At 44.2% G+C, this 14,314-nt stretch overlaps 1 protein-coding gene across 13 annotated transcripts in view; it reads right to left on the reverse strand.

Annotated features, from left to right (window-relative positions):
• Positions 1-259: 259 nt before the first annotated feature.
• The window catches only part of ACLY (ATP citrate lyase), a 43,859-nt gene continuing 29,804 nt past the window's right edge, over positions 260-14,314 (reverse strand). For 9 of the 13 annotated variants that reach the window (XM_040536565.1, XM_040536566.1, XM_040536564.1 and 6 more), the window contains 21 exons: positions 14,097-14,233; positions 13,584-13,645; positions 13,280-13,397; positions 12,967-13,121; positions 12,459-12,549; positions 11,200-11,229; positions 9,325-9,466; positions 7,263-7,431; positions 6,643-6,747; positions 6,192-6,388; positions 5,941-6,022; positions 5,459-5,569; positions 4,795-4,922; positions 4,515-4,608; positions 4,093-4,247; positions 3,205-3,355; positions 2,452-2,595; positions 2,098-2,211; positions 1,492-1,574; positions 1,293-1,369; positions 260-1,096 (listed from right to left, as the gene is read on the reverse strand). In XM_040536565.1, coding sequence (XP_040392499.1) covers positions 1,002-1,096; positions 1,293-1,369; positions 1,492-1,574; positions 2,098-2,211; positions 2,452-2,595; positions 3,205-3,355; positions 4,093-4,247; positions 4,515-4,608; positions 4,795-4,922; positions 5,459-5,569; positions 5,941-6,022; positions 6,192-6,388; positions 6,643-6,747; positions 7,263-7,431; positions 9,325-9,466; positions 11,200-11,229; positions 12,459-12,549; positions 12,967-13,121; positions 13,280-13,397; positions 13,584-13,645; positions 14,097-14,233 — 2,440 coding nt within the window. In that variant the 3' untranslated portion in view covers positions 260-1,001. The remainder of the gene's footprint in view (positions 1,097-1,292; positions 1,370-1,491; positions 1,575-2,097; positions 2,212-2,451; positions 2,596-3,204; positions 3,356-4,092; positions 4,248-4,514; positions 4,609-4,794; positions 4,923-5,458; positions 5,570-5,940; positions 6,023-6,191; positions 6,389-6,642; positions 6,748-7,262; positions 7,432-9,324; positions 9,467-11,199; positions 11,230-12,458; positions 12,550-12,966; positions 13,122-13,279; positions 13,398-13,583; positions 13,646-14,096; positions 14,234-14,314) is intronic. The other 4 variants (XM_040536572.1, XM_040536574.1, XM_040536573.1 and 1 more) reach the window with 1 other exon arrangement.

Genomic DNA, 14,314 nt, shown 5'->3' on the forward strand with positions numbered 1-14,314 from the left:
AATGCTATCCACTTATATACTTATTTTTCCTGCTCTTTCTTTTCTAATTTGCAAGGTTTCAGCCCTTAACCTACACTACAGGGTAAGTCACAGGTGTTTTTTTTTTTTTAAACTCTTCTAGAACACACACCAGCAGAGGAATAATTGCTCTGAGGTTTGGCATGCAGTTATACAAGTATTTCCAAGCTCGTCACAGAGCCAGTTAGAGTTTACAACCAACCTTTAAAAGGGAGAAGGGGAAAAAAGAATCCAGATAAGCTAGTAGTGTATCATTTATTTGTTTGGTTACAATACACAGACAAGTAGGATGCTAAAGTTATTACTGAGATTATTTTTGCATCTGCAGATAACGTGGGAGACTGACATTCCATATACCAGCAATCTAGTAGTACATGAGAAGTTGTTTGCATAAATACAGACACCAGAATACATGGAGTTTCACAGTTTTAACAGCAGTATGTTACAGCTTTACATTTTAAATTACTACACCAGAGTTTGAGTAGCATTGGTTATACATCAGCAGTGGTCCCACTACTCAGGCTATGATGATTAGACTGTGAAGATGAACACAGTAAACAAAATGAAAAAAAACAAACAAACAACAAAAAAAAACAACAAAAAAAACCACAACACCCAAATCATAGCTTATGGGAATGATGGGTACTTTCCCCTCTGTCAGGGTAAGTTCAAAATGACTGCGTCTATGAGAAAAATTCCCCCCCGAAACCCTTAAAATCTTTCCTGGAAACAAAATAAAACAAGAGTAGTAAAAAATAAAAGTGTGAGAGACAGTATTAAATACAGCAGGTAACATGGAATATCATAAGTTTTGGTTTTTGAGTAGGTTTCTATTCTTATAAAACAGTTGCTTTGCACAGTTTAACTAGGCAGCTCAATGTCTATGATCAATGGCCTTTACACATCAAAGTCCCATTTGTGGCTGTCCTCTGTGCAGGCTTCCAGCTTCTTGAAGTGACATTCTGAGGCAGTACTACTGGTTATCACATAGTCATGTGCTCTGGTAAAACGTAGGATATGTCGTCCCACGGGTGACGGTACAGGCCTTGCTTCAAGCGCTTCTGATCTAGATAGTGTCCTAAAAGGAAAACAACTTCTATGTCACAAAATTTCTGAGCCTCCTTCTAGTCATACTTTGTCTTAAAACAACTTTGATTTCTGGATTCCTATAACTTGGGTTTTAGACTGAGACCCCAGAGGTTCACATTTGTGTTAGTTCATGGTGACAGTGCATCTCCCCATGGAATGAAGGGGCAGGAACACAGCAAACTTACCAATGAATCCCATACTCCTGCCTAGTACAAAGATGCCATTAAGAGCTCCTATATCAATATATTCGTCTGCTTCTTCCCTGCAAGAGAAAATAAATCAATGTCTTTTTTGAAACCCTGGTCCCACATGGGCTGGCAGTATGGCTTTATCATTTTTTATCAAACCATGACCCAAGAGAAAAACAGCCCAATATGTACTTACCGTGTGAAAGAGCCACAATTCCTGAGTACATCAACAAAGGCAACTCCAATAAAGCCATCTACATTCAGGATAAGATTTGGTTTCTAAAGGACGTAAACACACACACCCCAAATAAAGATGTTAACAATGGCAAGTGATGTTCATCTGGTAATTTTCATCCTCAGGGGTAACTTGAAGGTTACTCGTAATTGTGGACACATACCTAGTGATACAAGAGGCTGTCCAGCAACCTGAGCAAGAGCCATGCTTAACACAAATGATGGAAGGACAGCCCCAAACAACAGGGCAGCGTTTTACTAAAACTGCAGAGTTTATCTACTACCACCCATCATGCATACTAGCTCTGCCTCCAGCTTAAAGAATGTAGCAGTTCCAGACATACTGTGGACAACTCAGATAAAGGGTTTCAGTGTTTTCCTGGTGTCCAACAAACATCTTCAGCCTTACCAAAGTGCACTTGTACTTGGCCCAAAGTCTCCCATAGAAGAATAAAAACCCAGCAACAATTTACTGTGCTTTGCAATTAAAATATAGCATTAACCACTGGTCACTTCTCCCCCAGTACGAAAAAGTGCTTGAGACAAGATAAATACTAGCACATTTCACCTTGGAAGTTGTAATTTTTTCTACTTCAAGTGCATAGTCCAACAGTGGGGTGGCAGGGAAATGCTGTTTCACGTAGTCTTTGAGAATCTGAACTCTCATGTCTGGGTTATTTATCTGCAAGTTAAGAACATATTACAGTCACTGATGTTGCATCTTACACAGGTACTTGTCCTAAGCTTGGCTATTTATATTTTCATGGTTTATAAGTCCTGAGAACCAAAAGCTGCCTCTGAAAGTTGCTAGTTTTCTTCCCTTCAATTCCCCTCCACACTTGAGAAAAACAAAAACAGAACAAAAAACCTATCAAGAACAAAAACACGCCTCTAATTTGTACTAATAATGCATTTTTCTTACTGATTTGACTCTGTGTCCAATGCCCATGATCAGTTTCCCTTCTTTCTTCATCTTATTCACAAACTCCATAGGGATAATCCCACTGTCAAAAGCTTTGCTGAACATTTTAGCTGCAGCATCCAGTGCTCCACCAAACCGGTCACCCTGGGTGTGAAACACAAAGGGGATTACAGCAAAGGACTCACAGTTAAGGCACAAAACAAGCACAGGATTATCTTCCCCATCCTCTGTGTCTATTGATGCAATCATGAAAGTAAAGTTAGGCAGGCACTCAGGACTAAACATCTGCTTTATAACTCAGTAATATTAACTGTCAATGCATATAGCCACGTCATCTCCACGACAGACTAGGGTTGGGGTGAATGTAATCTAAAGCCCATTTTATTCAGATTATTACTTGTCCCTGTATGGTTGCCTAGTCTCTTCCAAAACTGACGGTTTTAGTTTTCACAGCAATTAAGCTTCTACAGAATATTCGTAGACACAAACATGAGATACTAAAATAGTCTTGCTTACTAGAAAAAATTTTAAAAGGACTAGATTTTAAACCTACAGCACAGAAGTTGAACCGTCTCTTCCAGTAGCTTTTCACTTTAATCAAGGTTTTAGTGTGGAATTCAACAGAAATTCAAAGCATGAGTGAACAGACACAAGCTAGACCACGGCTCTGCAGCTGTTCCAAATTCTAGCTTACTAGTAATAAAACCTGGACTGAGTAACACGTGGCAAATCTTCCAGATATTAGGTACTTACAATAGTGAGAAGGCCTGAAGTGAGACTTGAGACAAGATCTTTTCCAGCTCTTGCACAGACAATAGTGTTGTGGGCTCCAGATACAGCAGGCCCGTGATCTGCCGTCACCATCAAACACATCTCAATGAACTGGCAGGCGTACTTTGGTAGCCTGAGCAAGAGAGAGACCGAGGTCATTTATTGTAAAGAAAACACAAGACACTTGGTTTTAGAGTGGACAGTAAGCTGTGTTTTAGGTGCCTGCATGAAAGTAGTAGAAAAGAGAGGGAGCTGTAAGGTCACAGTGCCATCAGTGCATCCTACTATCTTTGCCTTTTCAGAGATCAGTAGATTTTATTCAGTTTCCACTTAGCTATTTAGCTTAGAACTGAGGGTCAGTTTGGTAGGCTGAGCCTGCACACATGCAACTGGCTGATCAGTAGGTTCTGAGAGTCCCCTCAAGGAGTGCCCTGAGCAACGCTGGGTTGCAGTTCTGTTGAGTTAGGCATTTCAGCTAGTGCCAGGAGTGCCTCTAATGACACCAGCAAGAACTTCTGTCATTCAGAAGGTTCCCCGTAGGCTGGCTACTGAACATTTGCAGACTCCCCAGCTCTCTCCAGGGCTGAAATGGCAACTATAATAAGCAAGCAGTCAAAGAATGTGAAACAGGACTAAAATGGAGAAGTCTCCTCGGTGCACCACAGAACTGGTGGAAAATTTCACCCCAAAACTGAAACACAGTGTATGAAGATGCTGATTGTGGCCTCTGAGGAGAGGCTAGAGATGGCACTTCCAACGAATCTACACTCACAAAGGAATCTTGCCTTACTTTTGTGCCTAACAGTCTACTAATAAATGAGCAAAACTTCAAGCTAAAGAGTCTGGGAACTTTCACAAAAGCTGCCTCACCTCTTCTGAAACCAGAGCAGGCCCAGAACCCCTCCAATCCCCATCTCTTCTTTGAAGACCTCAGTTATTGGCATCCCAGCATAAATCAGTTCCTGACCTCTCTCATCACAGATACTCGTCATAAAGGAAGCCGGCTTGCGGATCAGACCCAGTTCCTGAAATCACAACATAAAGATGGGATTTTAAATAATCCCCTTTAGAAGCGAGAGGCAGCAGGAGACCAAAAACAAAGCCTTAAACTTGCCATCAAGGCAGCTTCTAGAGCTTAGAACCAGCATAGCCAGTGAGCTCACTGATAACACTACAAAGCCTGAGATATAACCCAAACACCACACCATTATCATCTTAAGCATCCAGAATCATAGCAAACGTCCTGTCTGGCATCTGTGGAACCAAGAATCAGGTAAAGTGGCATAGCTCACCCTTGCCCAGGAATAATCCATTGGCACAGTTGGAGGAGGCACTTCCTCAGCTGGCTCGATCACTCTTTTGGCTACAAGATCCTGATAGACAGACCTAGGGAGAGAATCCATTTATTAAATCCTTTTGAGAGATAAGTGAGGTGGTCTTAGTCTAGACCTTAAAAACCCAGAGTGAACCGAGGCAGCTTTCCTTAACCAGAAATACATCCCCATATCAGTTAAGAGTCAGTACCCTAACTGGTTTTGTCCCTGCACAAGGTGCCCTGTTAGTGTGACTTACTGAATGACCTCTCCCAGCTCATCAAAACTCCGGGGAACAAACACACCAGCTTCCTTCAAAGCTTGATTCTTTGCAACAGCAGTTTCAGACGCCTGGTTAGCACAAGCTCCTGCATGGCCAAACTGTACCTACAAACAAAAGAAGTGATAGCAGTAAGGAATACAAGTTGTTTACGTGCAGAGAGTAAAACAGAGTACAGAACTGCATAGGGAACTGGTCACGGGAATACCAAAGATTGTACAATCTGCCTTCTTATTTGGGCTAACAGAAGTCTTGGCTGCAACTGCAGTCAAAACAGCAATACACAGAGCCTTTTCTGCTCTGGAATCACTGCAGGCTCTTCCATCAAGTTCTGCTTCTCTAACTTTACTCCGCTTTCCAAAGCTGCTTAATGCGTATCTTTCTCCTTCCCACTCCAGAAGCTGGCTACTATTAAAATCTGTTGCATTACCTAGGATCTGTGGGCTCCCTTTACATGTAAGTGGAAATCTCTGGAAACTTCCAGTGGCAAGCTACAGAAGCACAATAAGTTTTTATCACAGATGCTTAATAACTTCTGCACATGAAGTTGTTCCAGTTTAGGTGCAGTGGAAGAAGCTGCCTTTTTTCTTTCTGCCACAGATATTCATCTATCTTATGCATTTGCCCCCACTTTTGTGCATACCTCTGAAGAGAACATGGTGGCACAGGTACCAATACACCAGCACACCACTGGCTTGGTGATACGGCCTTCTTTAACACCCCTGCAGATCTTGTACTCTTCTGTGCCTCCAATCTGTGGAGAGAAAGAGAGATGAGTTGGTTCAAAACAAACAACTTTGCACTTTCATAGAAACCAGCTCTGAGATGCACATAAAAACTTTTTGTCTTTTTTCATTGAGTAATGGATTCAGTCTGAGAAGAAATTCTCTTTTTTTAAAATGGGGAAGACTATATTTGTTTTGGAAACGTTCAATTTCTTCTCATTAAAGGAGCACAAAATAAAAAATTCAGATATTTTAGAACAGTAAATTGGTATATCTCAAATATATTACGTAGCTGCCACTTAATTGTGGTAGTTATTTAGTATTTTAGCTACTAGGTCAGATGCTCCCGGAATTGAGCAGTTGGGTCTTTTTCAGATAGGAGTGAGATGGTCTGTCTCACCTCTCCAAGCACCACAATCATTTTCACTCCTGGGGTATCCTGATAGCGCAAGACATGATCCATAAAAGTTGAACCAGGATACCTGGGTAGAACACAGGAAGAACGACAGAAGTTGAGTTTGATTCATAAGCTTTTCTTTCAGACAAGTTAACAGCCAGCCTGCCCTTCACTCCCACACGACTAACGATTCAGGAATTTTCTTCTGCTGACTGACTTAAAAAATGGTTTGTCTGTTGAAGATGGACTCCTACCTGTCTCCTCCAATGGCCACCCCTTCGTAGACCCCATCAGTGGTTCGGGAAATTATGTTGTTGAGCTCATTAGACATTCCTCCAGACCTTGAAACATAAGCCACGCTGCCAGGACGATACAGTTTTGATGCTAAAATATTATCCAGCATGCCTCCCGTGTTGCCTATTTTGAAGCAACCTGGTTTGATCCCACCAACCTACAAGAAAATTAGAGAAAGATGTAAAGCCCTGTAAAACAGCCATGAGACTTGGGAATATTTGGGTAAAACAACCTTCTGTCAGTATTTATAAAACAAAGGAAGACAAATGTGACCTTATAATGGTCAGCTAACGTGCACTTTAGATGACTACAGACAAGATGTATTGTAGGACATACTTTATCCTTCAGAGAAAGCTGATCTGAAGATTAAGACAGATGAACAAGGGGAGTAAAAAGGTCATCGGTACTTACAGTTGCAGGCCCAATGATAGTGACTCCTTTTTTATCTGCTGTCTTGATCAGTTTGCGTGTCAGTGCCTCTGGAATGCCCTCAGCAATAATGGCAATCGTGCGGATCTGCATCAAGATGAAGAGAGCCATTAGTGTCCCAGCGTTGCCATCCTAACCAACTCTGCAGGACACAGGAGTGAAGCAGCTGCTCACAGGGCATGAGCGTGCTGCTCCCTGCCTGGCCACTAAGCAGTTATTAGACAGAAAAGCCCAGTGCATAGATCCACAATCTACTATAGTCTTCTCAGCAGTCCCAATGAGCTGCTGAGATAATTTTTCTCTGCCTTGCAGATGAGGGAACAGCACTGTATTTTAGCCAACCCAAAGTAATCATCGTTAACAGACACAGAGGTGCCAAGTTCCTCTTATAAAACACAAGTCCAGCATCAGACTTTGCTATACAACTCCAGCATCCTCCTTGAAGTCTACAAGGACTTAGGATTGAGGTATTTATCCGACCAAGACTATTTCCTAATACCATCATAGTTTAATAAACACCAGTACCCTGCACCAGAAGCACTGGTACAATGTTTACAAGATCTTCCTTCTTTTCTTGAGCTTCTTCTAGATCCCTCACTCACCTGTGGATAATTCATCGTTTCAACAGTGCTGTCATAAGCAGAGCGCAGAGATGCGAAGTTGATGAGAACATCCACCTCTGGGTGCTTCCTCATGGCATCAGACATGTTCTTGTAGACTGGGATCAGGATTTCTTTGTGGCCCCAATAGAACTTCTGCCTGTGGTCACCACTACAAAGGAGAAGATGAAAACGGCCTGACTTTTAAGGTTACTGCAAAGACAGAGGGATACAATGCATGCAGATAGAGGAGTTTGCAAACCCCAATTCTCAGACACCAAGACTGACTGTGAGACACTCACTAGCAAGTGAGCGTACATTGGGAGGGACCATACTAACAGCAGAAGGTTCTTCAGAGTATAGAACAGAGCAGCATATGGAAGGAGACGGGCTAATGGGGACAGAGGCATCCAGCAAGATGAATAAGCTCTCCCACAGTGAAGTTACCAGAGCCTCAATTCTACTCCAAGCTGGAAGACAGAATGAGGCACAGAAAGAGTAATGAATGAGATGCATGCAAAGCTGCGTTACTGGACTGGAACAAATACTGCACTGGGGGAAACAGGAAACCAGTACCTGTGGCGAACAGCCAGGGTAACAATGTGAGGGCCAGTCAACTTTCCAATTCTGCTACAGTGAAACTGTGCCCACCCTGCCCCACACACCGAAGGAGATGCACCTAGGAAAGTCTCAGTGTAGGTGTTGTCTTCTGTGTATGGTCTTTATGTATGGTAGACTCTCTGATTGAAATTTGAAGTCTATTACTCAACCATTTAGGAGTCCAGAGATATTGCCTGTGTTTCCATACCGTTATATTTGTACCAGAACATTTCAGGTTTTGTCAGCCTGACTTCCTCGAAAAGGTCAAGCAGAAATACATTATTAATAGACAGCCTTAAGCTTTTTATCCCAGTGGCTTTTTCCTCATTGAACAACTGTGATGCTGCAAGGGGTTGCCACTCAGCTACGGATGTGGCTACGCCTGCAGTCAGTTTTAGTACCCTGAGGTCTGCACTTGCTGAGAAGGTATTACAGCCCTGATGATAACTGCAGCACTACGGACCAACAGCACAAGGTACTTAACGCACAAGAGAGGCGCAATTCTCTGCAGGACAGAGGTTGATTAGACATCAGCTATCTTGGATGTCTGTAAATACCACAGAAATGAAACAAGCCTCCTACCCGTACATCTGCTCCCATCTCACTGCACCAGAAGGCCAACCAGTCGCTCCTTTCCTTCTCGCTGCTTGCCCTGTTTCGCAGGAAGACCCCCGCCTCACAGCCACGAGGCACGACAACAGAACTGCTTGTGCACCACGTCTCCACGACAGCCATGTTCTGGAGGTTCCTCCCGAGGGCAATTTGAAACACATAATAACCTCTCTCATCCTCATCAGCTGCGGGGATAGGGCCAAGGAGGGTGAATACCACAAGAGAACTGTATCCCACTGAAGGATCTGCACACTTCATGCCTGCTAAAAACCTGCAGCTACTACAGGAAAGAGTCTGAACCAGATGAACGGGGATTTTTCTTTTATAGTTTTGTTTGGCTACACAACAGACTGCCCTAGTCTAATTAGGAGAGCTGCTCTGATTCTGGCTAATATTCGGAGGGGAAAACACCCGCTTCAGCAGGTACAAACCAAGACGTCAGAGACAAGGACGCAGCAAACAGTGGGTGAGTAGAAGAGACCTCACATGTCCTTAGTGCCCCTGCTAAGTCAGTCGGCTGTTACAAGAAAGCCCAACTAGTAACGCCTTCCTCACTTGTGGAATGAAGGAACGGAATTCGGACACCCCTGGAAAGTGCATGAAGTGGGACCTGAAACAGCTTAACGTTAGCCACGTACTTCAACAGAGCAGCCTGAAATCAATGGTTGAGAGAGGTAAGAAGCAGTCTGCAAAGCCAGCCTGATGGTGGAAGGGAGCGTAGGAGAAGGCATAAAAGCAGAGATGTGGACTAGAGCAGAACTACGCTACAGAACAGAGGCTGGAAGAGGAAGAAGCTAACAGGAGAATTTGAGGGAAGCAGTCAGAAGTGACATGGTTAACACAGGCTACTTACGTGAATGGATAAACCATGGCAGCCACTGACGGCTCATCCCGGGAGCAAATGTAATCAAAGTCCAGCATCCCTTGCACGGCCCGTGTCTGCATCCCCCAAATGATAGCTTTGGTGTGACAGCTGAAGAGGGTTGTAGCTTTACCTGCTCAGAGAGAGGGGCGAGGGGAGGAAAAAACAAAACAACACACCCAAAATGTACATCTGTGCAAGATAAAACTTCGCTAAATGTCTGCCTAAAGCCTCCCAGATAAGCTTATTCCCCCTCCCTCCAAACTAAACCCAACAGCTGAGCTGCAGGATGTAGTAGCCACACTCCCCAGATTAAGGAAGAAGCTGCAGATGGAGCAGCATCCCCCTCTTCCCAGGATTCTGAACACAGTAGCCAGGTTTTGGGTTTCATGAAATGGGCGAGTGCTTAATCACAGGGTGGGAGCTGGCGTAAGACGGGAGAGATGAGGAGTGAAAACAGCCTCCTCCTCTCCTCACGTGGGCTGTTCACATCCCTCCCAGATGGATTTATTCTGCAATGCCGAACAGGAAGGGAACTTTGAATTTTGTTTTATTGCAACAGCCTACAATCTGGGAGAACCACAGGAGGCTTTCCTCCTACGTTTGACAGGGTGCCACAGTACGATGATAGGAAATAAAAACAAAAAGCAGAAAACGAAGGAGACTGAGAGCAGAAGAGCTCTACGTTACTCAGCTTTTGTTTTCAGTTCTTTTTGATTATCAGAATCCAACACAAGCCTCCTTGGATGGCTCCAAGCATTTATACGCGGCCCAAGACTTTGGCTTTGAGGGACAGAGTCACAGGAAGGGCAACAGTTCAGCTAGTGAGATGGACTATTTGCTTCAAATACATTTACACCACTTGTCACAGCAAAATGTTGAGTTCCTCCCTTTGACTCCAGACAGTTCATTTTAAAACTCTTAACCCTGAGCTGATCCCAGTCAATCTACAGCTGATTTCTTGTTGGCTTTGAATCAAAGGTAGATAGCATTAGGGATTAGACAAGATCCTATTCTGCCTGGCTTGAGCATTAAATCGGTCACTGTTCTCTCCAGCACTACATGTTCACAGTTTAGATGCACTGCCACGTGACTTGTACTTAGGAAGCTGCCTACCCTAAAAAGCCATTTCAATTTATCATCTTGCAGGTGCCTGCAAGGAATACTATTATACACAGGGAAACAGAGGCCCAGGAAGGTGATGCTATTCATCTGAAGCCACACAAGGAAGAAGGAGAGCCCCCTTCTGCTGTTGTCCCTCTTATGATGGAAAAAACAGCTTGAAACTTCACTCTGACTGCAGCTCAGCAGCTTATTCTCACTTAGCACTGAGCTCAAGAAAACGTTTAAAGTTCTTGTCACTCCACCGAGCACACAACAAGCTTCAATGGTTTGCTAAACCGATAAGGCAACAAGGACATTTACTTCATTCAGCAACTTTTCTGTGCCCTTCAAGGCTCATAAGTATCTACATTATTTTGTTTCCTTTTAAAACAAAAGGCCAGTTATTAGGAATAGTTAATGATTCCTTCTTTCTGAAAGTGAAGAGCACAGAGCTTTTCACAGCTTGCTAGGTCTGTTTTTCTCCCCAGTGGTTGGGGAGGGGAGGGAAGGGAAAAAGAAGTTTGAGACCTGTTTTTCCCCCCCTAGAAGTAATAAGTTTTTGTGCAAAGTTGTATGCGATCTGCACTTCAAAAACTGCTGAAAAGTTCACGTGGCGCTAGCTAAGTATGCTGGCAGGAGGGAAGGGAAGGACCAGACAACACTGCAATCTTTTGGAGAGAAAAAACAGCAACAAAAAACGAAAACTAAAAAAGTCAGCTGCCAGCAAGGCCAGACACATTCAGCTAGTCACACGAGTCCTACCTGGACCAGGTCTTGAAGCTGGGATTGAATCTGTTGAAGAGAGAATCACTCATGCAACAATATGACATAGTTGGCTGCTGTCATCCTGACAGCCTACAGGGGCACCTGTGAGGGGGCTTCCCTCCTCCCCACAGCACTCAGGGCTTTTTGGATTTTGCTTTTGTTAAAAAAAAACAAAAACCAACCACAACAACAAAAAAAAACACAAGCAGACTGAAGCACTCTCCACTGTTCTTTGTCTCCAAGTCAAATTTTGGATTTTTGCCGTCTAGAAACCTTTTGCTTAATCCAGTGCAAACATTACAGGTTCAGGAGATTGTTCTCCCCACTGCAAGCTCTGTGGCTAACGTATGTTCTACATATTTTTGAAGCACTGCTCATGCAAAAATCTGTGCACAACGATCAACAGAGCAGTGTGTTTTTGGTGTTGTGTTTCACCAGAGTCGGACATGAATCCTATGGTCATCATGTCATACTGACAATGAGATCCGTATCTCCTCGCATTCGAGGGAGCAGGACCAGAATGGTATCACATTCTGTCCTTGCCCAGTTCTGCTGTTGTTTTCCTCCCATACAGCATGCTCTTACCCAGTAAGGCTTCCAACAAACACAACCAAAAGGCCACCAAAGCTCAAGCATATCACCATGCTAAAGAAGCCTCCTACAAACTTAAATAAAAACAAAAACTAACAAAGAAAAAAACACCAAAGAAACCCCACCACCACACATACACAGAGCAACCTCAGACCCTAAATGTTTGAGGACTACATCACAGCTCCTACTGAACCAGGAAGGTTTCTGGCACCGTTTGTAGATGGTTCATCCAGGAAGCTGCAGACTCTACTATGAAGGACCTTCTGAATACCTAAACTGTTCCAACAGCATCCCATGGGAACACCCCACAGTTACTGAAATGGAAAGCAGGCCTCAGATCAGCAGCCACAGCATGGAGACTCTAACCTGTTGTCTGCTGGCCTCATGTAAGAGGACACAGTAAAGCTGCGGTTCTCAAATTGTGGTGTTTCCTTGAAAGGAACATCACAGATCAAGGTAGCTTTGACTCACCTCGTGTACGAGCTAACAGCACACCAAGGGACACATTCTAAAAGCACTTAATTCAATTCAAAACAAAAGGTAGACGGATACCACAAAATTACTTCTCTTTATATCCAGACAAAGCATTAATCAAGTCCACATTCTCTCTTTTTGAGTACAACCTGGAGCAGAAGTGAACTGCTAGCAACCACCGCTGGACTTACCGAGAGGTGCTGTTGGCTTTGCCTTCTTGGCTGGAGCAATATCATCTGGCTTGGACTCGGAGAAAGAAGCCGTTCTGCTTGGTGCTGGAGTCTGAAAGATTCAGAAGCCAAGTCAGTAAGGGACAGCGTGCCAGAGCAGGCTTCCCAATATCCATTTCTGGGACATGTAAAAGGAGATGGTCATTTTGGCTATGCTACTCTCCAAAGAAGAACGATTTAGTGATAGAAATACTTCGCTCAAGAGGAGGAAAACTAAATGACCAAGCTCCCAGTAGGTGCAAGAGTCACATTTGTGTTGAAGGGTCGTGTTTTCTGCACGAGTGAGGTGGGTAACAGGAGGGCCCCTCTCGGTAAACTGTGCTGGCTAGTCACTACTTTTCCTCCAGCTTTGAACTGTACAGGTATGACAGTGGCTAAGGTCTGCTCTGACCTGTTCAGGCAGGGGAAAGCTGCCTTCAGGAGGCTTCTCACCAGCGTTCCCTTTCACAGAGGGAGTGGAGGAACTCACCGAAGGGCTGCCACTGGCATTGAGGAGGAAGTTGGCAGTGTGGGCTGCGGCAGGCGGTTGGTTAGGGATAGGCCGATGGCCGAGCGCCATCCCCACAATTGCAGTCATGTGAGTCTCCGTGCCAAAGACATGGATGGGGATCCCAGTCGTCTTTCCTGCATGTGCACACAAGAACAGTCAGCGTTGGGGGCAGAGGGGAAGGAACAAGACCAGCTTCTGCCAAAGCAAAGTATTTAACCTTGAAAAGGCTCAGCAGGAAGCAGGTGGAAGATCCGAGGCAAGAACCAAACTGAAGGAAACAGATGGTCCTTACCCACTTCTCCCATGACACGCAATCCTTCCTGGTAGTTCGGGCCTCCTCTTCGCACAAAGATCCTCACCTCGTGCTCTTTCAGAGGGCCTTGGTAATCCTTAATTGCTCTCACGATGCCCTGAAGGAAACAAAAACAACAAACATACGGTACAGCTGAGCTGGGTAGCCTAGTGTTTACCGTGTCCTCCCCATCATCTCAACAACTGCTAGATGAGATGCGCCGTCAGCACTACGCCAACCTGGAGAGAACAGCTTGGGGTTGCTGACTGGGGGCATCTGCAGCTACTTTTGAATAGTCACCTACCTTAAAAGTGGCTGCGACATTAGTGAAGTTAGCAATGCTGCCTCCAATGATCAGAATTTTACCTGAGGGAAGAAACAAGCATAAATAAAACTGTTTTAAGAACACAGAGTACTTGCTCTAAGATCGTGAGGTAGCGCAGGACGAAATGAAACAACGCTGTGGTTCAGGCTAACAGCTTGCAGTAACTTATGTTTAGCAGAACCTGGAAGAAGATAAGAGTTCTGTATCACGCAGGAAGTTTTCTGATAAGAATCTCGAGCCACACTTGTGCTCTTTGCTACATGGAAAAATACAAACCCTGTCTCTGAACCGAGAGCTGACAGAAATCCATCACTATTTGACCCAGAAGGCAGCAGTACATTAAGAAGCTCTCCCAGGCAGCTCTAAGCATAGTAACCATCCAGCTTTGTTCAACTTTTCCCCCAGATGCAGCTTCACAGCTGAGCAGCCTGGAGCCATACACCCTTCCTGACTAGTTCATTACAATTTTTCCAGTCCCAGTGACTTTCTTACCTTCAGGGTGCTTCTCTCGTGTCATGAGGGAGAGAATAGTCTTAGCATAGTCATAGGTCTGTTGCTCGCTTGGGGCTCCTGAGTATTCCCCATAGTTAGCCAGTTCATTTACACCTCCCAGGTCACAAATGGTGTCACTATTAAAAAACAAAAGGATTAGTTATAATTTTCAAGTCACTCTAAAGGTCTTAAAACATTCCGAATTCCTGGGAAAGGGC

The sequence above is a fragment of the Cygnus olor genome, chromosome 25 (genome assembly GCF_009769625.2).
Source record: "Cygnus olor isolate bCygOlo1 chromosome 25, bCygOlo1.pri.v2, whole genome shotgun sequence".
Classification (NCBI taxonomy): Eukaryota; Metazoa; Chordata; class Aves; order Anseriformes; family Anatidae; genus Cygnus; species Cygnus olor.